Here is a 24,690-nt window from a genome sequence, read left to right on the forward strand (position 1 = left end):
CACATCACACATTTTTTACATCATTTTGCAGCATATCTATGCCGTGGACCAGTCTTACCATGCTGAGACAATAGCATCTCTATATTTCTCGTCTCTCATTTTTAGTCCCAAAGTTGCCATGTTCAACACATAGGCAAAAGCACCTCCTAATTGCACTGTGGACAATTATTTGCATGAGAAATACGAAACTGAGCTTAAAGAAAAACATAATTTGCAAACTTGATGGAAGGGTACATCATTACAGGATTTCCACGACCATTTTGTCATTTAAGTTGTATTTTCGTATCATTTGGCACATTTCACACCATCGCTCTGAATAATGTATTTGGGGAAAATAAAACATATGTTATCACACATTTTTAGCCATAAAAGGTAATGAACTGCATGCCATGGAAGTATTTCTGTTCTCCCACAGAAAGACTTCGTTTTAGATCTCTGCCACGTCTCCTGTGTTTGGGCTTTGGCAGAGACCCTGTAGCCCCTGACGGGTTCACCCTCAAGACTACACGGAGTTTCCGAGTACCTCACTATGCCCGCTGTTCCCGTACTGCCAAACGGGCGACACGCACCTTACTACTCCCTCAGCTTCTCTCAGCGCGCACTTATTCTTACACCAAGCCTTGAACGTTATAGAAACAGTCGTAGCCACCAGGATCAACACCCAAACGCCGCTCCCTCAGACTGGCGGCCGTTGCGACCCGCCGGCCTGAGGCGAGCCCACGCGCCCGCCACGCTGCACGCGAGGCACAGCCTCACCCCCCCCCCCCCCCCGCTCCCTAATGGAATGTTCCACTCGCGTCGCAGATAAGCCAACGGATGGGACGTTCCACCGCAGGAGAAAGGCGGGGGGAAGGAGGCCGCGCCGCTCGAAAAACCCGCCCGCCGCGGCCGTTAAGGGGGCGCGGCTTCCGGGCGCCGAGTTCGAAAGCGGAGGCCGCCGCCGCCGGCCGCCATGGCCCAGTCGGTGGTGGTGCAGGGTAAGGGGCCGTGGCGGCCAGAGCCCCTCCCCGCCGCCCCCTCTCCGTGCCTGACCCGTGTCTCTTTCCCTCCCCTTTGCAGTGGGCCAGTGCGGGAACCAGGTGGGCTGCCGCTTCTGGGACCTGGCGCTGCGGGAACACGCCGCCGTCAACAAGGTAACGGCGCCGCTTCCCCCCTCGTTGCTGGCCTGAGGCGGCGGGGGGGTTGGGCCCAGCCGCCCTCTGCACCCCCCACGGCGGCCCTCGCGTCGTGCCGTGTTCTTTACTGTGAGGGCAAAGCACCGTATTTGTTTGATAAAGCCCAGGCCGCTTCGTCGCGAGCAAGGCTGTCCCCAGGTTTTTATGCCGTTTAGCTAATCGTCTCTAGTTCAGATCAGCTCTCTCGAGCCTTTCTACCTTGAAAAGCCCGGGACGCCTCCCTACAGGCAGGCAGTTTGGAGGCAGTTAGTGAAAAGAGAGGGTTGTTCGATGCGGGTTCTTTGCCACTGGCAGTAAAGCGAAAAAGCAGCCCGCCAAAGCCCACCTTTGTTTTCCATGTCAGCACATGCCGTGCGGTGACTTGCTGTGCGGTTCTGCTGACCAAAATAGCAGCGTAAAGAGGGCCTAGGATTGCACTGAGTACCCTGAGCAAAAATGCGCTCTTCTTGCCATGACTATAAAGATACTAAATCCTGGTAAACACTGTATATTAACAGATAATGATGAGCAGTCCTTCTCAATGCCTTCTGTTGAAGCAGCTGTAAAAAGGCAGTGGATGAAGTCATATGTGTATGGAGAGTCTCTTGGGTTTAGTGTTGCAGGGAACAGGGACTTCCAAATTCTGCTTCATCAGGTCTTTAGGAGTGTGGTAAGCAGTCTGTAAAATAATGATGTTAAAGTATTCAAACTTGCCAGGTCTCTCTAGCTTTATGGTGGGGTAAGTAATTTCCACACCACCCCTCAGCAGGGAGTTTAGGAATCACTGATGCAGTGTGATGTGCTTTCCTTTCCACAGAACTTCATGGACGCCGGTATCATGGCATGGAGCCCGTGATGAACTGAGTGTTGTATCTGATGAACAGAGTCAGCCAAACAGCAGCTGCTCAATTTAATATTTGCATTGGGATTTTTAGTAAAATCCTAAATCTTTAGAAATGAAGGAAGAGTGGTTGTTCAATCTTGTGCTGAAAAATTAATTTCTTAGTTACATCCTCCTGTCAGTTTTTAATATCAAGCTGATGCTTCAATGAAATGTTCTTTTTAGTGCTGACTAGAGCTAGTTGGATTCGACATAGATACTCACTCTGTTCTGAGTGGGGAGGTTTGACAGATGACCTTCAGAGGTCCCTTCCAACTTAAATTACTCTATGAAAACCACCAAGAATTTATGACGTTACACATCATCTTATGTCGTGTTGTTTCCTTTTAGAAAGGAATTTATGATGAAGCATTAAGCAGTTTCTTTAGGAACGTAGATACAAGGTAAGTCTCCTTATCAAGCAGCTCATGAGCTTAACACAGTAGATCAACAGTTCTAGTATCTTCTCTTAACCTAAGTTACAGTTTTCTTTGTTTCAGGTCATATTTAGTTTGTGCTAGAAAAAGATTTTGCTTTTTTGTGTTCTCCTCAAAACACTCTCTTTACCTTTCCATTTTAACTGTACTTACATCAGTAGTTAAATCTGTTCAAAGTGTTTGGGTTTGTTTTCCCTTCCTTCTGTCCCAAAAATGGATAGTCAGATCTAATAGCTTTTGCCATTGCGAATCATGATCAGACTGCAAGCCCTCTAAATACCAACTTAGGAGAATTTTCTAGAAGAGTTGTAAAAGGAATTGTATATAAGGTAATCAGAAAAGGTCATGTCAGTTTTTAAATCCCTTTTATCTGACTAGTTTGTCGCACAAAGAGTGGTGGTTATCATTTTTTTTAAAAGTTAACAAATTCATACTGTAAGAGCATTCAGTCATCTCTTACCTGCCCAGTTACAAAAATCCTTGCAGTTTGCAAGAATAAAACAGTTGCGCACTTGGATATTGCTGTTGCATTTTAATTAAAAAGCATTTGACTAGCCTCTTTCCTTCCATCATATGGCAAGGCTGCAGTACAGCATGCAGTTTTAACTAAAATGGCTTTGAAATAATAATTGTTTTGTCTCAAATTTTACCTCTTCAAAAGAATGTGCAAGTGCATTGGAGTTTATCATTGCCATTTCTATGTGGGCATTTCCTAGAATATCTTATTTGGTTTTTTTAACCAAGAAAATTTGATTATAAACAATGTCTATGTTTCTGTATGTACAAGATGAAACCACCAAATTTATAATTGACAGGTTGGCTGCAATAGAAACATCTGTTTTCTCTCTAAAGAGGAAGGACTTACATACTGAATACTGCAGAAGTGTCAAGGAAGAGTCCCCTACCTATGAAACAGAAGAATGATTATTCAAATCCCATCTTTTCCAGGCACTGTTCATTTTGCTGTTGAAACAATTCCCACTTTTAACTGGAGACTTGAAACACAGTTTAGTTATGAAGAGTCATTTCAAACTCTTGCTCAGGCTGTGAGGTTTTGTCTTTTTGTTATTGCTGTGGTTTTGGGGTTTTTTCTTTTTTTTCTTTCTTTTTTTTTTTTTTTTTTTTTCATTTTATCAGAAAGAACTAGTTTACCTTCCAGGTCATTGCAGGCGTAAAACCCTATGTCATAAAAGTGACAAACTTCAGTCTTGTATGCTATGCCATACCACTGTTCAAAGTAATTAATCCAGATGGGTTATCCTATCAGAAACAGCTATGAACAACACTCTGGGAGAACCAGATACGCTTTTTTTTCTGTTATGGTGATTATTAAACTGTGTAATATTGGAAATGTGCTTATGCATATGTATGGTTTTATATGCAGGAATGCATATCTTAAGCCTAGGGGATTCTAGGGAATGTGGGGATTTTTTTCAGCAATTGAATCAAAGTGATTGAAAGTATGGGCTGGTATGAAAGACCACAAAGACAATAGTAAGAGAAAGAAGTGTTGATTTGTGGGGTTTGTTTGTTTTTTCCTCTTTTGAGTTTTGTTAGTCCATGAAGAGAAATAGAAATTCTCTAGCTGGATTTACTGGTGCTGTAGTGGACTCATACAGGGAGTTGTATAGGCTAGAGGAATCACGTGAGTATTGGAGGCTGCTGTGAGCTGCTCAACTAATGAGAAGTGTCTGGAGAGCTTTGAGTGAGAGGGTGGAAGATCACTGAGGAATCCAGTGCAGCCCCATACTCTCCTCCCCTTGTTCCTGATGAGACTGAGCATGGTCAGAATATTTGGTGCTGTAGCAAATTTCAGCTGTTGTTTTTGGAGTATTATTGTGGTTGAATGTAGAATAGTCTAAGAGATACTTTAAATTTAGGCTTGACCAGCTGCCAAATTAGGTAAATAATTGAGGGGAAAATTTAGATCCATCTTCTAGTATCCCTGCCTTTTCCCCTGTGTTGAATATAGTTTGGCCAGACTGGAGTATCTCATCCTTTGAGTGCAGAAGCACCAGCATTCATTGCAGAAAAATGTGATTGTACACAATGCATAGTCCCCAAGGTTGGCTCAGTACAACCGATCCTGGAAAAAAAGGAAAATTAAGCTATGTCAGCCCAGCATGATTTCTGAATTGGTAAATCTTAATGGCAAAGTCAGTCAAGCACAGTGCCATGCTATTGCAGTTACACAGCTTTCACACCTTGAGCAGTAGTACAGTGCTGTGCTACCCCCATTGAAAAGCTAGTGGTGCTATTTGGTGCTCTGTTTCATTATATGACGCAGATATACCACATGCTGCATAAAAGATAATCCTTTCAAGTTTTGGCAATGCTTGTAGAATTACCACAGAGCAGAGGCTGTATCTAAGAAAAAAAGAGAAAGAGAGTAAACTTTCAATACTTATATTTTCAGCTTCCTGAAGTACGGCTTAGGATATTTCTGATTGAGAGCGTGTCCTGTAATTCCCTAAAGTAATGCAATTATGAGGTCTTTCTTAGAAGCATGTTCAGGGTATTTCTCTTTGTTTACATTGTAACAGTCCTCTGAATGTGAAAGATTAAGGAGGGAATCTTATTCTAATATATATTGCCTTATTTTATATTGTGATTCTGAGCTTGGATTTTTTTTTCTTTTTCAGAAATGGTGGTGATGGTCCTGATATTTACAAAGGAAAAATCTGTTCTTTAAAAGCACGAGTAAGGCAATCTATAAAGGTCATTCTTTTTACATTGCATATTTAAGTCCAACTGTGTAGGAATTTTCATAAGGTCCTTATAATTGCATATGTTTTTAAATACTACTTTGAATAGTAAAATTTCTAATAGTAACTTTTTTCTCAGTGGAGTAATGCAGTTTGCTGCTAGTCTTGTTGAGTAATTTAAATTATAATTTTAATAAAATGTTTGCAGATATTACAAACCAAGTTTTTATCTGAATTTTCTAAGGACTGGGTATCCTTGAGCCCCTTGAAGTGATTAAGAAGCAAGAAAACTTGAAACATAAAAATGCTTCAGTTTCTTTATTCCTAAGTATTGGGGCACAATATTGTAAGATTTTAACAAAATTGCGTTATCAGAAATGCTATCCCTATTGAACAACTTCTAGCAAGTCAGCCAAGGTGAATCTTGTTGGTCCCCTAATTAACAACTAAAAAAAGTTTTTCTGGAGCACAGTAGAAACAATGTACCTTTTATATTGTAAATAATTTTATATTTCTTTGTGTGATTACTTTAAAGGGTGGGTTGCTTATTGACTGAATCTTAATTCTTTCCTTTTCTCAAAGGCACTGTTGATTGACATGGAGGAGGGTGTGGTAAATGAAATTCTGCAGGGACCATTGAGGGATGTGTTTGATAGCAAGCAGCTTATCACAGATGTTTCTGGTTCAGGAAACAACTGGTGAGAACCTCTTCAGAAAGCACTTCTTAGTAACTAATTAGATGGCATTTTAAAAGGGAAATTATAACAGTAGCTTTCTGGTTCCTTCTGCACCTGGGGAGCTGCAGCATATTAGCAGTAAACTTTGGTGTCACTGTTGCCTGGAGGAGGGCTTTGAAAAGCCTTTTACAGAAGGATAATTCTGCTGATACATCATTTAATCTATTTTTTCTTCCTCTTTTTTGATTTTCTCTTTCAAAAGAACATGCTTTTTATTTTTGTTTCTTTGGTATTCAGCTGCTTCCATTGCTCAGTCGAAGCCATAATCTAGTTTGAGACTGTGCAACTAGTGTGGAAATGAGATATATGAACAAATGCACTCCTGATTTCTAAGCACCATAGTGCTACATGCATATAAACTACATTTCCAAAAAAAGAAATTCAGAAAAAGATTGATTAACATAATGAATTCCAAATTTTCACCAAGATCTTAACGCGCCTCTAATAATATTCAGCATACTACAGACTGGAAAGCAAATCATCAGTAAATGTACCAAAAGAGAGTGCAATACAGGGAATAAAGCATCTTGTAACTTCACCATCTAGCAGGCAAGTGTATTGAAAACAAGCTGTTTGGGGTTTTTTTAATTACTGATAGCAACTGACTCGCATAGTACTCAAATGACGATTAGTATGCATAGTACTCAAATGACGATTAGTATGCATATTACATAGGGATATCCTTATTGTTAAGGACAGTATAACTTTCATTTCATAATTACAATTTGATCATCCAGTGTATGAGTTTATTTCCTTATTGGCACAAAGTAGTAGTGCAGACTCCAAAGCTGTGAACTTTGTGCTGCTTGCATCCTCAAAATTGAAACCATATCCTGACTCCCATATTCACATGATGTAGTCACAGCTGAGCAACTCTCAAATTAGGTGTTGCACCCAGCTCTGGACTCTGAACTCTAAAATGTCAAATAGGAGGAGTTAAAATAAAAAACTGAAAGATTGATTGATGAATTATTTTTTTTAAAGTACTTTTCATATCCTCAGGGCTGTAGGTCATAAGCTATATGGCTATCAGTACCAGGAAGACATTGTGGAAAAGCTGAGGAAAGCTGCAGAACATTGTGACTGTCTACAGTGTTTTTTTATAATTCATTCTATGGGAGGTGGTAAGTAATTTGTTTTAATGGTTAGTATGATTGCACCAGCCACAGATGAAAGAGGAAAAACCTGGATCTTGAAAAGAAGATCAGTGTAATAATCTAGATCATTCAGAATGCAGAATAAAAAGATTTAACACAGTCACATTGAGTAGACCTGTAATTATTTATTATGTGTTTTATTAGAGCACTGAGGAGCCTTAATCATGAATTAAGGTAAGTGCTACCCAGAACAAAAATAGAGCTGAAATTTTAAATATGAGACAGTGGGTGGATCAAGACAGGTACCAAATACAAGGAAACACTGAGGTATTACTGATCAGAAGAAGGGACAGTGGCTTCAGAACACTGACATCATTGTTGTGATCAAGTTGTTTTTAATCGTGGGGAAAGAGTTTTCCAAAGGGCTTTGAAGGAGACTTCTGATGTTGCTTAACTTTAGAAAAACTTTGTTTTTCTGTTTTCCTTTCACATAAATCTCTTGAATCCAGTCTAGCTACTTTTTTAATAAATCAGAAGGGAGAATCCCTTGCAGTGACAATTTTGTCATTACTGAATTGCCACTAAGCCTTCCTCCCCAAAAAACGTGGGGGGAGCATGTATTATAATTGGTTATGAAGTGGAAAAAGACACAGAAAGTAGCTCTAAATATGAAGCAAGAGTTTTGTCAAGGGCCTTTTTTGTGGCCATTTGCTTAATTTGAGAGACCCTGCAGATATTGTTTCTGTATTTCAGAAAATTGCTGTCTTATTCATAGATGAAATTGTCTGCTGCTGAGAATGTTAGCTGTCCAAGACAGAAAAAACACAGTTCAGTTTTCTGATTAGAACTCCATGCTATGTGCTTAGTGCTAAGAGGAAAAAAGTGTGTGCTGGGGGAAAGAGGTTGCTCTCTCTTGACTGGAGAATGGGAAAACTTTTTATAAAGAAACCCCAAAAGGAAAGTAAATAATTGTTTGGGGCAATTCAATGTTTTTAAACAAATATTTTATTTCAAAATTCAAATTAAAGACTTTAAGAAATAAAAATACTAGGTCAGAAAAATGTTGTTTACTTAATAGGACTTCTTGGTTTGCAGAAATTTTGGGGATTGTATACTTCATCCTGTCTGGTATACCATGGGAAATACTTTTATCACTTAATTATTGTCCTGTCTGGGAAAAACCTTCCTGCCTTAATTTACATCTGAGTAGCCTCTACTGTCAGCCAAATGCTTCAGAAAGTATTTATTAATACATATGATTGAAAATCTGTGTTTCCAACATATGAGACTTAAGCCTTAAGATAACATGGGGAACCTTTTATCTTCTCTCATTCTGTCTTCATTCATAATTAGGGACAGGATCTGGTCTCGGAACTTTTGTGCTAAATTTGCTTGAGGATGAATTCCCAGAAGTATATAGATTTGTTACTTCAGTTTATCCCTCTGGTGAAGATGATGTTATTACTTCTCCATATAACACTGTTCTGGCTATGAAGGAGCTTAATGAACATGCAGACTGTGTGCTACCAATAGAGAATGAAGTAAGAAATAATATTCTATTACCGTCAATTTCTTTTTTATTAGACTGCACATAGGAAGTGTTTCTTCCTTCTGTGTATTGATTTGAGTACCAAGTCTTAAAAAGCATAATTTCATTTTTTGAAGTAATAATTGAACTCCCAAGTCACTTGCAGGCTTTTGAAATTAATATGGGTATCACTAAAAAGTTGCTCTGCACCTTCATAGTAGTCTAGAGTAAATTTTTTCATCTCTATTTCAAGGTAAACAGTGAAAAGCTTCCATTTACTGAGGCTGAGTCTTATCTTTTAGGAATCAATTTGTGCATAGTATTAGTAGAGTCCTGCAAGGCAAATGACTAACCATTCCAAATTCCAACAGACTTGACTTTACTGATTAGTGATACAGTCATCATAAGCACACCTGACCATGCAAACCACTGGATCATTTGAATATAACTTTGACTCTTGCTTTTTGTTTATGAAAAAAGCAAGAGAAAGTGAAAAATATTTAGAGAATACATTTTTGCTTTCACAGGAAATATGAAAATTTAAAATGTAATTTTAGAAGATGAGGACTTTGAATAGTTGAATAAAATTCAAAATTCTCATCAAGCTGTGTACAGGTCTGTGACATGTAGGAACAGACTTAGAAACACTTCAGTCAATTGAAATTGGTCAAAAGTTGGACTTACATGTATGAAAGGTATAATCTTTGAACTGACAGTACCATGTTTAGCTTTTTCTTTAATTGAAATGAAAATTGGAGTACTGATTTTGAAAGCTCTGCTCAAGACTGTTTGTATGCTTTTTTTTTCCTCTCTCAAGTCTCTGTTTGATATAGTTAATAAAATTCATCAGATGATCAATTCTGGGAAGCTAGGGTCAACTGTGAAGCAAAACAGCTTGGTAACGTCAAGTGCAGGCAGTGCAAAAACTGTACAAGAGAAGCCTTTTGACGCAATGAATAATATCGTAGCTAACTTGCTGTTGAACCTGACAAGGTAAAGTTATAGGTTATTCTGTAAAAGTAGTATTGCTGGAGGCGGTATGTGCTGCAAATATGCAGGCCTGTATCAACTCAAAGAAAATGGGTCTCCATTTTATATGAGTCTCCTCTTTTTACAAATTAGCTACTAAATGTTAAAGTATTTGGAAGTATTCAGATTGCAGTGGTATTGCTCTAGCCATGATAGTCTTAGAACTGAAGTAAGAAAAGGTGTATAGGCAGAAGGATATTATCTTCCATTAATGCTTAATGGAGCCCAGGGAGGTTTGCCTTTCTAGGCCAGTTGTATTGTTTTATAAATACTGTCAGATCATTGTTGCTCCTAAACTGTCTGTTGCTTCAAGAAATGCCAGTGAAATATACTTGTGGAGTATTGGCCTGCTTTTCTTTCAAACAGCTTGTCAGGAATGCCAAGTCATACATGTTTTATTATAGCCTATTAAAACTGGTATTCAGCAGCTATGTCCATGTACTGAAAAATAGTGCTAAAGATTACAATTGGGAAACAAGGTCTTAGTCTTGATGATTTATTGTTCTATAAATGAGAAGTGTAAATAAGTAAGATATAGCACTGTTACTGTCAAATGTGAAAGTTTAGTAATTATACATGAACAGTTTCTCGAATGCTCTGTTGTTTTACTGTTTTATTGTACAGAACAGTTGAGAAATAGATTTAATGAATGTTTACATTATAAAATTAATTTAGTTTATAACAGTTTTGTAACAGTTTGTTAATTTTTCAGCTCTGCTAGGTTTGAAGGTTCGCTTAACATGGATCTTAATGAAATCAGCATGAATTTGGTTCCATTTCCTCGACTTCATTACTTGGTTTCAAGCTTGACTCCTCTGTATACATTAGCTGATGTTAATGTACCTTCTAGAAGGTAAGAAAAAAATACTATGGAAGTTTTACATTTGAAGCTTAATTTCTGATTCTTCCATAGTTTTCATTAAAAAAAAATCCATTCTATAGCAAAACTAAGGGTAGAAGTTCTAATGTTTTAAGTCTGCTACATTTTGAAATTCATCCTGCTGATTTTAGGAACATCCTTTGTCCCTTTTCTCTGTAACGGTTGAGCCAGTAAACTTGAAATGTATTTTTGTTATCTCTGCTGGGAAATGTTTCTGTTGGAAAAATGTGTTACTTGGATAGAACTCACCACAGGTTCTTTGGAGTAACAGTTGACACTTGACTCACTGTGAAGACAAACAAGGAATTTGGAAACTAGACTCCTTGGGAAGTAATCTTCAGTCTTACTTCAGTCTGGAGATGCAGTGAGCCTATTTAACAGCTTATTGTAACAGTAAGCTGACACTTGACAAATTTTGTGAGATTATTTATCCCACTGACATGGCAGAAAAATAATCTGTTAAAATAGTTTTTACTGGTTTTAGTGAATTAAGTCCAGTCAGCAAAAGGTCCAAAAAGTGATAGAGGCAGCTAAGGGTAAGTGATGGAACTATGGAAAGTGGAGAAGAGGGCGGGAACCACCCCTTTTCTGTGATAGCAGGTTCTGACAATCAGTTGGATCTCTTGAAACCATGCCCTGAGGAGACATTACAGTGCTGGAGGGAAGGTAGCAGACTATGGGGAGATGCTCAGTCAGTCATGTTTCAGAATGATGTGGGAACAGTAATATTTTTGTCTCCTTTAGTTATTTCTTTAATAGGCAGATTGTGGCAGAGGTGATTTGAAAAAAAAAAAATAGAGATGATAGATGCAGAGAGTTTGGAACAAATGGAAAGAATAACTTAGATGTTATGGGTCCATAGAAACCTCCTCAAGACAGCATCTTTGCTATCCCACAGTACAGTGGAACTTGCTTAAGGAGGTGAAGAGGGAAAGAATATGGTCTGCAGTGTCATCTTTTAAAGCAGTCATACATCATAAAATTAGAATAAGTAGACAAATATATATAGTCTGGCTTTTCCTAAATCATTAATCAAAATTAATACAAATCTATGATTCATTGATCCTTTTAAATAGTGAAGTGTAACAGGCCAATAATCAGTTCTGTAAGTGTCAGCTGCACTTTGGTATTCCCTGTCAGATACTTCACAAGCAGTGAGGTTCTCCACTCAAATTGTCATATAACCAGAACCTCAAGTAGTTAAATCCTTTTACATATTTTTAATACTTTGTAACCATTGACCTAAAATTGCCATAATAAAGGTCTCTTAGTCTGTCCACTTCTCTGACTTTAGACTCAACAGTGGCTTGTAACATGAGGGAAAAGAGAAGGAAAAATGGATCTGGTGTGTTTTTAAAAAAACTTCTAATGCCAACACATGTGCATATAAAAGTTTGAATCTTTTTCCTGTCATTCATGGTCCCAGGTTAAATCTACCTTTATCTCCAGAATTTTATGAACTTTTAAACCCTGAAGGTCAGCATTCTGAAGAACTTTTGTAGCCTGGTTTAGTAAGAGCAGATAACTCTGTTTTCTTTTCACCTAGGTTGGATCAGATGTTTTCAGATGCTTTTAGTAGAGAACATCAACTAATTCAAGCAGATCCAAAGCATAGCCTCTACCTTGCCTGTGCACTTCTCGTTCGAGGAAATGTGCAGGTTTCAGATCTTCGCAGAAATATTGAAAGGTTGGTAATACCACACAAATTTGTCATGGGATTTGCTATTGAAACTGTTGTCAGTTGTCCAGAGCACTCTCACTTTTCATTTGAAGAATTTCAATACTGAATCAGTTTACTCTGAAATATTTTTCTTAATTTCAGAAGGGAAGAAAACGTAATTAATTTACATTGTGAGTTAGAGTAAGTTGCAGCATTCTTGGATTTCCAAATAAAGGGAGCTGACTAGATATCCCTGTGCTGCTCCTTTCATTCTCAAAAATGCAAAAGAAAGCAAAGCCTGACCTTCCAGAAGTCTTCTGCCATTAAAAGATGTTGGAGGAATAAGTTCTGTAGAAGTTTGTTTTTACTGAACAGGAGGCCACTCTCTTTCATGGTTACTTTCATGTAGCTAGGGAATCATCCTTATTTTAACTCTGTATTGTTAGCACTCTGTTTCTACCTTTTACGCTGTCGATGTACATAATTATAACAGAAAAGGCAGGCAAGCTTCGCATACAGAATGGAGTTTACAGGCACACAGGTGTGTGGGGAAAATTTCTGAGAATCTAGAGCACTTTTTTCTAAACTACAGGTAGACTGTGATTGTCCCCACACAATAATAAACTGCCCGTCTCCTAAATCTCAGAGTGCTTGCAGTCCCTGATATAGAAATGAGTGTGTGTAACTTTACTTTTCAAACCCTGATACATTAAATTAACAAAATTGGCGTTTGCCATTTAAATTTAAAATACACACAGTGTTTTAGTCTGAAGTCTAAAATGTCTTATTCAAAATGATAGTTATAACTGGCTTGCTTAGTTCTGAAAGCTTAAATGTTAACCTTTTCGGACTGTTTTTTAGCAAAGGAAACTTAAGCTTTGTGTTATTTACATTCCTTAGGTAACTACATTTTTGTATCACAGGTTGAAGCCTTCCCTGCACTTTGTCTCCTGGAACCAAGAGGGCTGGAAAACTGGTTTGTGTTCAGTACCTCCTGTGGGCCATTCCCATTCCCTTCTGTCTTTAGCAAACAACACCTGTGTAAAACCAACTTTCATTGAACTCAAAGACAGATTTATGAAGCTCTATAAGAAAAAGGTAAAACTCTTATTATAACATCTGTAGCCACTAATCATTATCTTCTTGCATTATTGGGAAGCAAATCTTAGTATTGCAATGGGACTGCTTAAAAGTAACAGCCGAAGATTTTTATTTGTGTTACCTATCAAGGAATCATTCCAACAGCTGCTGCTTAAAAAGCATAAATCCCTTATTAATCTGTACCTACCAGTCAATATACTTACTTTCTTCAGCCATGAGGCAGTATCTGACAGATCAGCCTACCAGTTTGTGCTGGGTTGACCTTGGCTGGCCACCAGGTGCCCACCAAGATGTTCTCTCACTTCCCTCCCTTAGAAGGGCTCATAGGTCAAGATAAGGACAGGGATGTCACTCGCCAATTACTGTCATGGGCAAAACAGACTTGACTTGGGGAATAGTAATTTAATTTACTGCCAATCAATAACAGAGTAGGATAGCAAGAAATAAAACCAAAACTGAAAACACCTTCACCTCACCCCACACCCTTCTTCCCAGGCTTAATTTCATTCCTGCTTCTCCTTCACTGGTCTTGGTGTCTGCAGGGCTGTTTCTCACACTTTTCTAACTCTGCTCGCACTCTCTCTCTCTCTCTCTCTCTCAGCTGTTGTGAAGCATTTTTTACCCCTCATTAAATACATTATCACAGAGGCACTACCAGCATCGCTGATGGGCTCAGCTTTGGCCAGCAGCATGTCCATATTGGAGCTGGCTGGAACTGGCTCTGCTGACATGGGGGCAGCTCCTGGTATCTTCTCACAGAAGCCACCCCTGCAGCCCTGTGCTCCCTGCTGCTACCAAAACCTTGCCATATAAACTCAATACACAGTTTGGTCAGCTGTACCCAAGAAGACAGCATATGAAAAGATGGATGTATAAGAAATCAGTAATATCGACTGTGATTCCATAGGGGATTGTTACTAAAGTTGCCAATTATTTGCACAAGGGATATCATGATGTAAGTCTTTAAATCTACTTTCTACATTGCTTGCACTCCCCTCTTCAGTGCAGGCTAAATGGTACTTATTGAGCCAAATGAATTAGGTGCCAAGAAAAAGGATAACACTGAATTTTTTTTATTCTCATAGGCTCACCTTCACCATTATCTGCATATAGATGGAATGGAGCAAAGCTGTTTTTCTGAAGCCATATCATCTTTGTCTGACCTAATAGAAGAGTACAATGAACTGGATGCCACAAAAGGTGGGCCTAGAACAGACCCATCAAGACTGAAGATAGCTGTTTAAAGAAGGAAGAACTGTTTTGGTTTTCTTTTTCTTAAAAAAAAAAAAACAAAAACAAAAAAACCAACCAAACATCCAACCACTTCAGTTAACCAGAATGAATTGCAGCATGCCTAGCTATTGTGATTCCAAAGTGAGACTGGGACAATGGCTTTGTCAGCTCTGAGAGGTGTCATATTAAGTGACAAGGCCCAGCCTGTAAGAAAGATTTAAAGGCACCTAATTATAGTGGATATTAGTAAGAGCAGTCTTCTTACTGTAGAGTAAATTGACATACCATATGCTGTAAAGAAAAGAAAGAGAGGTTATAGCAGCCAAAAATGTAGTTCTTTTCTCAGACTTTCAGCTTACAGTAAACTAAAGGCAGGCCTTGCTTCAAAGAAGGATGACTGTTGCTAGATTTGTTTTTTAACAAGCAACTATGAAGAGAAGAAAAGCCTGCATAGTCTTTTCAAAGGTGAAAGCAAGTCTCTAATGAAACTGGGTTCTTAAACTTTGCAGGATAGTAGTCATTTCAGAATGCTTGAAGCTATATTCATAGTTTTAATATTTCTGCTTCCATGTTGTACTTAGCAGTATTAGAGCATTCTGAGTTGATATCAAAATTGGCAATATCAGAAAATTCAACAAAATTTTGTTTCAAGTATTATACTTGGAGTATTAACTAACATTTTTTAATGATTAATATTCATGAATGCTGATTTGCACTTGATAATGGGATAAAACAGTATACCTCTGAGCGAAACATGCACTTATAATGAAGTTATAATGACTGTTCAGAGAACAAAGTTTATATGCTTAAAAGAATGCAAGTAAAATAGATGTTTTAATATTTATAATAATCAGGGTAAGTAGATTTTTATATTACAGTAAGAACTTTTACAAAACAGAATGTACAACTATTTCCAATTGCTTGCCAGCTTTGGCTGTCTTAGAACAGCAAGACTTGCGAACTGTTACAAATCAGAATGGATCAATACAATGATTTCTTAAAGCTTGAAGCCCTTCTAGCAGAGTTGGAGTGGGTGTGTAAGTAAGCACAATTTTCAATGTATAAGTCCAGAAGTATTCAAGAAAACACTGTGATATCATTTGAGTGCATTTTTCTAAGAAAACATTCAAAAAATAGTAATTTCCTTGAAGTTTTGCATCTATTATCTGCAGGTGCCCGCTTACTTGTTCCTTTACCAAGTGCATTGTTTATATTCACAACACTAGAGAAAGATTATCTGCTGCAAAAAGCAATCTGAGCTTAAAATTGACTTCTCCTGTTTCAAACAGCATTGATGTGTTTTACTATTGCAGATAGATAGTAGAAAATGTTAATTTGAGAATCAAGAATAATAGATGAAGTATTACAGGGTAATATTTTTTTTTCTAATAGGTTAGAGCATCTGTGAATTTATATGTAGTTGTCTTTGTGGGCAACAACTTGTTACAGCGGGGTATGAAGCTGTCTTGCTGTACCTTTTTCAATTAACAAAAGTTCTTGTTTTGATAATATTACTGTTATATACATCCTTCTCAAGAATGTATTTCCACATATAAAAACAATTATGTTTAAAAAGATGCACTCTTACTTGTGTTTTCCAGGTGCTATTTAAAAAATGAATATTCACATATGTAGTTTCACTATAACATTGCTGTGGTTCAGGGTTATGCTAACTCTTCAGGGTGTGAGTGGGCTGCTGCACTCTCAGTACGTTACAGTCAGTGGTGTAACTTGTCATACAACTTTGAGTTCAGAAAATATATCTCCTGGAGCAGTGCAAATCCTCTGACATACGCATGACGTTATCCACATCATCTTCCACTTAAAGAAGCCTTCATTGGGACACTCAAACTGTACAGTGATCATTTTGGATTTATTAGGTATGCAGCACCTCTTGTCCAAGCACACCCCACAGAAAGTTAGTCTGTAGCTTTGAGTAGTTGAGCATCCAGAAAAAAATAGTTTCTCTGCTGTAGGAAGCTGGAATGTCGGTTGACATGTTTTTCCTTTTGGAATCTTTAATATAAAACAAAGAAAAGCCTGAGTTTTTACACATTAAAAACTCAACATGTAAGAAAAAATTGCAACATTTACATAGAAGTATCTTGAAAATTACTCCTTCTGAAAGCTGTCTTTTGTTTATCAGTCAAAAAATAGAAAATATTTTCTGAGTGACTGAGCACCAGGACAGCACTAGCAGCACTTATATTTCAGGACATTATATTGTTTTGTTTGAAGTTATACATCTGTTGTTCACTATTGAAAGCTGAAGACTGAAGGTAGAAAACAGAGAAGAGTTATTTTAGAACCCTTGGAAAAAGAAGTCATTTTATATTAGTAGTTGCCAATATATCCATTTTTCCATTACTTCCAATATTTTGATTTTCTATTAGGAAGTCATTTTATATTAGAAAATACCTTTATTGTCTTCAGTATATTCGTCAGACAAGGCTGGATGAAGCATAATCTCTTTTCTTTTTTCATTTCACATTTTCTGTTTTCGTTGGTCACTCTGCTGGATATGCCTATGCCACAGGTCCTGGAACAGGGTGTCCAGGGAGTTGCCTGTACTAGGCACTTTTTCTTCAAAACTAGCGGTAAGCTTCTGTAAGCTAAGACAGCAATATATTATTTATGCAGCAGAACAGCCCCAAAAGGATTAGTTGAAAATAGAAGGATAAACATTTGATTTCTGTTTATGAAGGTGCTTTTGTAGGTAAATCTCAAAATGAGGCATAAACAAAGTTATACAAAAGCTGGCTGAGCTGCTGTTAAACTTTACTGATACTGGATACTCAGACCCTAGCAAGGGCTATGAAGTTGCATGTGTTGTATGGCTCTCCAGTTTAATATGATGGAAATTTTATGTGGAGAGAGTTATTTGTGGAATTTTTATGGAATGTCCAGAATGGAAGAGACATTGAAAATTATTTAAGGCCAAGCATAGCTTGAAAATGGGTGCTGAAAACATTAATGTTGGTTTCTTTGTAGATATTGTGAAGGCTTTAGGGTTTGTGTTGAGGAGTAAAATTCTCCAGTCACTTACAGATATCACCAAAAAGCCTATTTTCTGATAGATTAGGGCTGGATTAGGTGGAGTGCACTTTAAAAAAGAAACAAAATTGTGGTGCAAAAGTTCATGGTGAAACTGCAAAAAAACCCTGACTCTGTGGAATCTGTGCATTTAGGTAAGAGCACAGGCAGAATTACAAGGATACCTGGAAAGTAGACAGCAATTTAAAGATCTCGTTGCAGCAAGCAGATTAGAAGCCTGCAGATCCACAGATCTGCAACAAATAAAGGCAAGTTAAATGGCTGTTTATACTTGGTACATTTTTTAAAGTATGACCTAGGTACATCCCTGTGTATCTGAATTGGGTAAATCAATTTGACGAGGAAAGCCAGAAAACAAAGCAAGAGCAGTGAAGTGCAACTTAGCACTTGTTATCCACAGTAACAGAAAAAAGGCTTTTCAAAATAGATATTATACATATATATAATACTGGTCCATTGAGCCATTCATGAAATTCATGCACAAGTTGACTTGATACTTCTGCTGCACTGGGAAAGGGAAGGGGGAAGACCTCACTTTGAAACAAAAATTTCAAGGTGCTTTTCTTCAGAGGGTTTGTATCACCTGAAGGATGCCATCCTTCAGCACATACAGTCACCACAGGGACAGGCTGTCAGGTCCCTGAACCAAGTCAAATAGGAAGTGTGCTTTTCAAGCTGGGTATCTTTTCTCAAGGTTATGTTGTGCAGTTGATTCAAATTCCTGAATAAACACGGTGAGGTGCAGCGTTGCAGTCAGTGAAGGAGTTTACCGAAGGCTGGACTTCAGCTTTTGGAGCTGCTGAAGCGCTACAAAGTAAATGGCTTAATGCTGTGCTCCAGGTGTTGGAAACACAGCTCCCCACAAACCCAATTAATATATTTCATGGGGTCAAATGGTTTGGTTGCCATTGTTTTCAACATGTTATGTTCTCTCTTTGATCAAATTAGCAATGTTCTCTAGAAATTAACTCTTCATTTGAAGTCAGTTGCTATACTGAGTGTGTGTTTATACACAGCATTAAGTATGTTTCTGTAAAAAGGCTTTGATACTAGTTATAGGTATCATGCTTTTGAAGTAAAAATGAGCTGCTTTTTTTTAATTTTTGCCAACTTGCATAACCACTGGTAATGTGTTAGAAGTTGTCCAAACTGAACTTCAGGTTTTGTAAGCAGGTCTATTTATCTGCAGATTGACTTAAGTGCATCTACTTATTTACTCAGTAGCCTTTTTATGAAGGTTTTCTGATAAGCTTTGTGATCCTTTTAGTTTTATTTTATAGATCCATGATGATGATTTGAGCCATAACTTTCCCACAATTGAAGCTGCCACCAAATAAATGGCTCGGGTTTCTGGTACCCACATTAGTTGTAACGAAGAGGAGTTTCACCATGGAAACTTGCATGTGCACCTGGAAGGAGACAGCACAAGCACAGGCAGCTGTGGCCAGGGAAGGGCAAGGAGAGCTGCTTCTGGCAATGGTGCTTCCTTAAAGCAAAAAAAGAGAACTACAGTGTTAACAGCAGAGCAAGAATGAGGTTAAAGGGAATATCAGCTGACCCTGGCAGAACTGCATGGATAAGCTCGTGTATGCTTTTGATTAGACTGAATAGAGAAGAAATTGGGAGAAGCATTGTCCTTGCAGTTTTCATTTTCTGCTTTCTATTGAAAGAAGAGGCCAAGACTCCCTACCACCACAAAGCAGGAGGAAGTGAGACGGTTCCCAGGCTGCGAAATGGCTGTCCACCAGCAGCCCTAATTGGTCTGATCTGATGAGTAGTAAACCTCGGCAGAAAGATGGGTTGAAGGTAGCTTTGGCCAATTCCCTGGTGACAGAAGCCAAAAGGCTTTTTGCTTTTCATAGTCATCAAGTTTAGAGAAAAGAATCTGTGACCTAAGAGTAAGAGGGGTAATTGGGACAGACCAGTCACCCTGGCAATGGCCTTCAGGAAGAACTGAGAAATTGCCAGTGCGCTGCCTGCCTGGCTGCTGGAGCCAGGGATGCTAAATGCAGCAAGGCTTATGTACAGAAAAGTTTACCAGGAACCAGTTTACCAGAAAAGTAGCCAGGCACACCTGACATCAGTCTGTAGTTTGTTGATTGAAGCTGCTTGTGCTGTCCTGGGCCACAGATGGATTGTCCAGGCTTCTTTCTGCCTGTGACCCTGGTGCAGGGACTTGCTGCTAATCTTGGTGTGAATACAGGTGTACATCCAATTGCACCACTGACACACAGGCACTTATAAAGTGGGTTAGGTTGGAAGGTCTGCCCATTAAGATAATAAACTCCATTGAGCTCACATCCTACAGCTACCAGATCTGCAAATGGTAAACAATAGTTACTAACACAGGAGAAGCACATGGTTCATGCTTACGGAGTGCTAAAATGCAATCAGCCTTTACTGTGCCCACAGCTTCAAGCTCTTCCCACCCAAGCATGTATTTTTTATTTATGCCCAGTGATAACTACAGCCACCAAACTTTAAATCAGTCATCAACATGTCTGTAAATAACAGGCTTGTGCACAATGAACTTGTTTCACTGATTCATACACAGGTAAGTTTAAAGACAGTCCCAGCCCTACTCTCAGATTCTCTGAGTGAGCAGATGGAGGACTAAATTAGGATAAATGGTCTAGCACAGAGCTGTGCAGCACCAGCAAGCAGAGTTTTCCTCCAAAACCATTCACCTGCGTGGTCCCACCCTCCCAGATTTCAAGAAGGGAATGTGAAACAACAACTTACATGCACACACGCCTGTTTCATACCTAGGCTCATCTTCTGAATAGTCACAGTAGAGGCCTTTGTGGGGATCACAGATGTCTGCTTCATTGCAGGTCTCTCCTGACTGCTTGGCACAGACCTTACAGCAGCCACAACCGTCCTTCACCAAGCTTACCCCGGGGGTGCAGGTTGGCACAGGTGGGCATCTGCATGGCCAGTGACAAACCTCCTTGCGCTGGTGGACTTCACCAGTTTCTGAAGGTTTTTCTCCAGGCTTCGCTGGTGGGCTGTGGAAAAACTTGCACACAGTGGGATATTTTGAGAGCTGAATGCATTATCGTAGCTGGGATAGTATAAAATGAAGTTAGGATGGAAAAAAACCTGTGAAGTTGCATGAAGACACATTTCTCATCTCACAGGATCCAAAAAAGGAGAGGCTGTGAGGTGTAGGTAGGAGACAGAGGACCAATTTCATCAGTCACTGTCGTGCACTGAGGTGTGTTGTGGTTTAAGCCCAGCCAGCAACTCAGCACCACGCAGCCGCTCACTCACTTCCCCCCCACCCAGTGGGATGGGGGAGAAAATCAGGAAAAGAAGTAAAACTCGTGGGTTGAGATAAGAACAGTTTAGTAGAACAGAAAGGAAGAAACTACTAATGATAACACTAATAAAATGACAGCAGTAATAATAAAAGGATTGGAATATACAAATGATGCACAGTGCAATTGCTCACCACCCGCCGATTGATGCCGTTAGATCCCCGAGCACTGATCCCCCACCCCCACGTCCCCCAGTTTATATACTGGGCATGACATCACATGGTCTGGAATACCCCTTTGGCCAGTTTGGGTCAGCTGCCCTGGCTGTGTCCTGTGCCAACTTCTTGTGCCCCCCCAGCCTTCTCGCTGGCTGGGCATGAGCAGCTGAAAAATCCTTGACTTTAGACTAAACACTACTTAGCAACAACTGAAAACATCAGCGTGTTATCAACATTCTTCTCATACTGAACTCAAAACACAGCACTGTACCAGCTACTAGGAACACAATTAACTCCATCCCAGCTGAAACCAGGACAGGTGTCATTCCACCAGTGAGCCTGGCCTACTGCTTGTATGAAACAAAATTCGCCAGTCTTTCCTTTGCCTTCAATAGAACAAAACCTGTAGTAGAGCTAAAGTAGGGGAAAAAAGTGTTTTAAAGTAGACAGTGGATTTATTTTAAATATTCCTTCCCACAAACATCCTATCTAATTAATTAGCTCTTGATTGCTCCCACTGTTTGACAGCCAGCCGCTGCCCTGTGTGCCACTTCTGATGGCAAAAGCCTTTTAAAATAGTAAACCTCTTTTGAGTGTTACTTTTGCTCCAAAATTTGAGTAGCTGTTTGGGAAGAAGCATTATAGTATTTACAAGTTCTCTTGTGCTAGATGCAAAAATTGCACCCTAATAAAGGAGGCTGGCAGTTGCATTGAGCTTAATAGGTCATTTTCTAAGAGTGTATCTGTTTGCATGAGTGTTTATTGAATCCAGGGCTTATAGGGCAAAGATGTATCTCTAAAAGAGATTTGTATCAGCAGTAGGAAGTCAAGATCTAGCGAGAATTTACTGTTTTCCACATTCTGTCTCAGAATTCATGTCTCTCTCTTTTTTTTTTTTTTTTTTTTTTTTTAAGAAAAGGAAGTCCTAAGTAATTCTTGATGGGTTTAATTTTCTGTGGCATGACGGAAGATTAAGTCAGCACAGAGTGTGAAAGGATCTATTTGAGATAGCTATATTCAATCTGCTTTTTTGAAGAACGACATCTAAAACATAACAAGTTTAGATCTTAGCATTAAATCTTTCCATGCTGCTGATTTCAGCAGAAATGCAGATTGTGATATAGTTATTCATCGCGGATGACTGGATCCATAGTTATGTGGGGGCACACACAGTGCTTGGCCACTAGTACAATGTAAGGCTTGGGAGCTGCTCTCATCAAGCAGCTCTGACTGCCCGAAGAGCAAGAGGGAAAGACAAGATCCAGCTCCTCATCAGGTGCCAGTATCACCATCTAGCTTGCAGGAAAAAAAATATATATACAGCCTATATTTTTTCTGGGTGTGTGAAGACCTGCTGACCAGTTTTTCTCTGTTCCTCCAAACTGCAGGGCTCTAGCAATGTAGACACCACCTCCAGCAGAGACGCTAAGGAAAAGCTGGGGAAGGGGTCGTTCAGCTGGGTTTCCTTTTAGTTCAACTTTCAAACTGGAAATATCTGCAGAATTCAGCATTTCATGTGTCAAATCCCGTGAAAGCTCTCACAGCATAATTGAGCTCGCCTAATTGCATGCAGCAGTAAATGACCTTTTAAAAGGATTTTTTTCTACCACTAATTTCCATTTTTCATGGTCATTTACAACTATACTTAACGATATCTTAATCCACAGCTACTAATGAAGCTCCAAAGTAGCAGCTTTCAAGTTCCTTTGGCTGAATGATTTTTAAGATAGATATTGATTCACAAAGGCAATTCATATAATAAATGAATTTTAAACAATGTCATGTGGTATCCCACGCAGCGTGCAGAAGATAGTTTCATAAACGTGTTATTTTGTTATTCACTTGCTGATAAAGGATTTCTTCTAATCCTTTTTTACCTAAATGCAGCAATAATATAGAAACAACTAACTTAAGCATTCTTTTCTTTAGGCAGCTAAGCCTTTCCTATAAACCATAATGTTAATTTGATGAACATGTGCATTGGAGTGTAAAGCTTCTTAAAGGCTTGTTCTGGAAACAAGACACACAGGTGTTCCTATACATTTAGCAGTGTTCAAGATTGTATGGTTGCTTTAGGAAACACTTTCTTGCTGCTTTTTCCTTTTAAGCAGAGTATTGTTATTATTAGGAATGTGGCCATGTGCCAGCTATATGAGGTTATGTGGCTTAAATCAGATATCGCGTTTCAAAATGGGTATGTGTAGCAGGAAATAATCCCTGTGCTTCAACCAATATGTTTAATTTGTATTACAAATTAAAACGTGCTTTAAACCTACAGAATTCTGCCTAAGCAAGTGATTTTTCTCTCCTTTTTTTAGGGAAAGATGTCAACTGAATGGTGACAAAGTTTCCCAGTAAGAAAAACACCATCAGGCAAATATCTGACAGTTTTAACTGTGGAATTACTGAGAAACTCAGTCTACCTGAAAAATATTCAAAAATCTATTAAGTTACAATGAAAATTTAAAGTTTGCTTGCAAAGTTTACAGGTCAAATATTTTTCTGATTCTTGCTTCCCAAAGTTTCTATACCAAAGCTATCTACATCACACAAGCCCACTGCATACTTTTCCTGATCCTATGGGCAGATCAGTAAATGAGACCATTGTGCAGGAACCCTTCATGTGTTGTTGTTTGTTTTCTTGTTTTAAAGATTGAACAAGGTCTGTAAGGCATAAATAAGCAAATAGCAAAAAGTAGGCAATATATTATTGCTAACGTTCAGTTATCTTAGTCTGGATTTAAATATGCAGAAAGTTAGCAGAGGAAGACAGTCATTTGAAAATTCTCCATCTAACATTCATCTTGATTGTAAAGGAAAAATGCACTGTGTATACGTAAAGTGTATTTTAAAAATTAAGTAAATAAGTAATGAAATTGGCCTTTGACACAAATACCTTCACCAAAAGCTATTGCTTAACATTTTCTCATAAGAGACAAAGCATAACACAGTCCAGGTGCCTTTCTCATTTATAAAACTAGCCTGAAGTCAGACCACTATGTATATATACATATATATCTATGTATATGGAGTATGAGCATGGACAAGATATTTACTTTCTTACTGCATCAGGTAATTTGTGCTTATATTTTAAAAAACAAAAAAAGCGCAAGGTCACTGACAATTTAAGCTTCCCTAACACTTTTTTTTTCCACTGAATCATATTAATGTACAGATTAGAGAGAAAAAAAATACCAAGATCAGGACTGATGCAGTAAATAAGCTGCAAATGAAATTTACTCAGGAGTAGGGAATGGCTCCTTATTCTTTATGAGGAATTTGCTTCTCTGCAATTTATTTTGTCATTAAGCAAATAAAAACTTTAAACCGGGACAGGGTGAAGAAGGGAGAAATCTTTTTCTTCTTTTGAATGAACTTACCTGTTGCGTACAAGGGATGATGAAGATGGTGGGAAAAAGGAGCCACCGCATGTTCCTGCACATTCAGAAGTGAAACTGGGAGATAGGGAACAGGCTGAGCTGTGTCAGAGGAAGCACTGAACACAAAGCTCTCCTCTGTCTCCCTTGCCAACCCTACTTTCCCCAGCACATGCACGAACACATACACGCATTCACACTTGAAATTCTCCACTTCATACAGAACCAGCTTCACACTGAAATTTCCAACTGATCTTCTTTTCTCTGCCCAGCGTTAGAATACAGATTTTCACACCCTGCTTGATCCCATCCAGCTGCTTCAGCAGATTCTGCCTGACTT

The 24,690-nt window shown here is 38.7% G+C and overlaps 2 protein-coding genes across 6 annotated transcripts; one reads left to right on the top strand and one right to left on the bottom strand.

The window, feature by feature from the left end:
* Positions 1-878: 878 nt before the first annotated feature.
* TUBE1 (tubulin epsilon 1) lies at positions 879-24,306 on the top strand. Of its 5 annotated transcripts, XM_069805052.1 has the most exons (13): positions 879-977; positions 1,060-1,133; positions 2,386-2,438; positions 5,114-5,189; positions 5,759-5,874; positions 6,916-7,037; positions 8,364-8,551; positions 9,356-9,531; positions 10,280-10,420; positions 11,994-12,134; positions 13,031-13,205; positions 14,294-14,408; positions 23,292-24,306. In XM_069805052.1, the coding sequence occupies exons 1-13, from the start codon at positions 953-955 to the stop codon at positions 23,306-23,308; spliced, it is 1,419 nt and encodes a 472-aa protein (XP_069661153.1). In that variant the 5' UTR covers positions 879-952; the 3' UTR covers positions 23,309-24,306. The 5 variants fall into 5 exon arrangements, with proteins under 5 accessions (XP_069661153.1, XP_069661151.1, XP_069661152.1 ...); XM_069805050.1 differs by lacking the exon at positions 23,292-24,306 and having other exon boundaries at positions 14,294-16,018; XM_069805051.1 differs by lacking the exon at positions 23,292-24,306 and having other exon boundaries at positions 5,114-5,171; positions 14,294-16,018.
* On the bottom strand, positions 16,176-24,690 carry CCN6 (cellular communication network factor 6). The gene is made up of 5 exons (XM_009912806.2): positions 24,354-24,690; positions 20,238-20,514; positions 19,570-19,812; positions 16,860-17,053; positions 16,176-16,457 (listed from the first exon to the last, which is right to left on the bottom strand). The coding sequence occupies exons 1-5, from the start codon at positions 24,414-24,416 to the stop codon at positions 16,176-16,178; spliced, it is 1,059 nt and encodes a 352-aa protein (XP_009911108.2). The 5' UTR covers positions 24,417-24,690.

Source organism: Haliaeetus albicilla, chromosome 17 (assembly GCF_947461875.1).
Source record: "Haliaeetus albicilla chromosome 17, bHalAlb1.1, whole genome shotgun sequence".
In the NCBI taxonomy this organism is placed as follows: domain Eukaryota; kingdom Metazoa; phylum Chordata; class Aves; order Accipitriformes; family Accipitridae; genus Haliaeetus; species Haliaeetus albicilla.

What these genes read in the sequence shown, in the direction of transcription:
- TUBE1 (XM_069805050.1), top strand. Translation starts at nt 953, where the DNA reads ATGGCCCAGTCGGTGGTGGTGCAGG. An exon ending in TCTGGTTCAGGAAACAACTG is followed by an intron (nt 5,875 to 6,915) that starts GTGAGAACCTCT and finishes TCATATCCTCAG; the next exon opens with GGCTGTAGGTCATAAGCTAT. An exon ending in TTGCTGTTGAACCTGACAAG is followed by an intron (nt 9,532 to 10,279) that starts GTAAAGTTATAG and finishes TTAATTTTTCAG; the next exon opens with CTCTGCTAGGTTTGAAGGTT.
- CCN6 (XM_009912806.2), bottom strand. Translation starts at nt 24,416, where the DNA reads ATGTGCAGGAACATGCGGTGGCTCCTTTTTCCCACCATCTTCATCATC. An exon ending in TCATCCCTTGTACGCAACAG is followed by an intron (nt 20,515 to 24,353) that starts GTAAGTTCATTC and finishes ACTGTGTGCAAG; the next exon opens with TTTTTCCACAGCCCACCAGC. An exon ending in AAACTACAGACTGATGTCAG is followed by an intron (nt 17,054 to 19,569) that starts GTGTGCCTGGCT and finishes TTGCTGTCTTAG; the next exon opens with CTTACAGAAGCTTACCGCTA.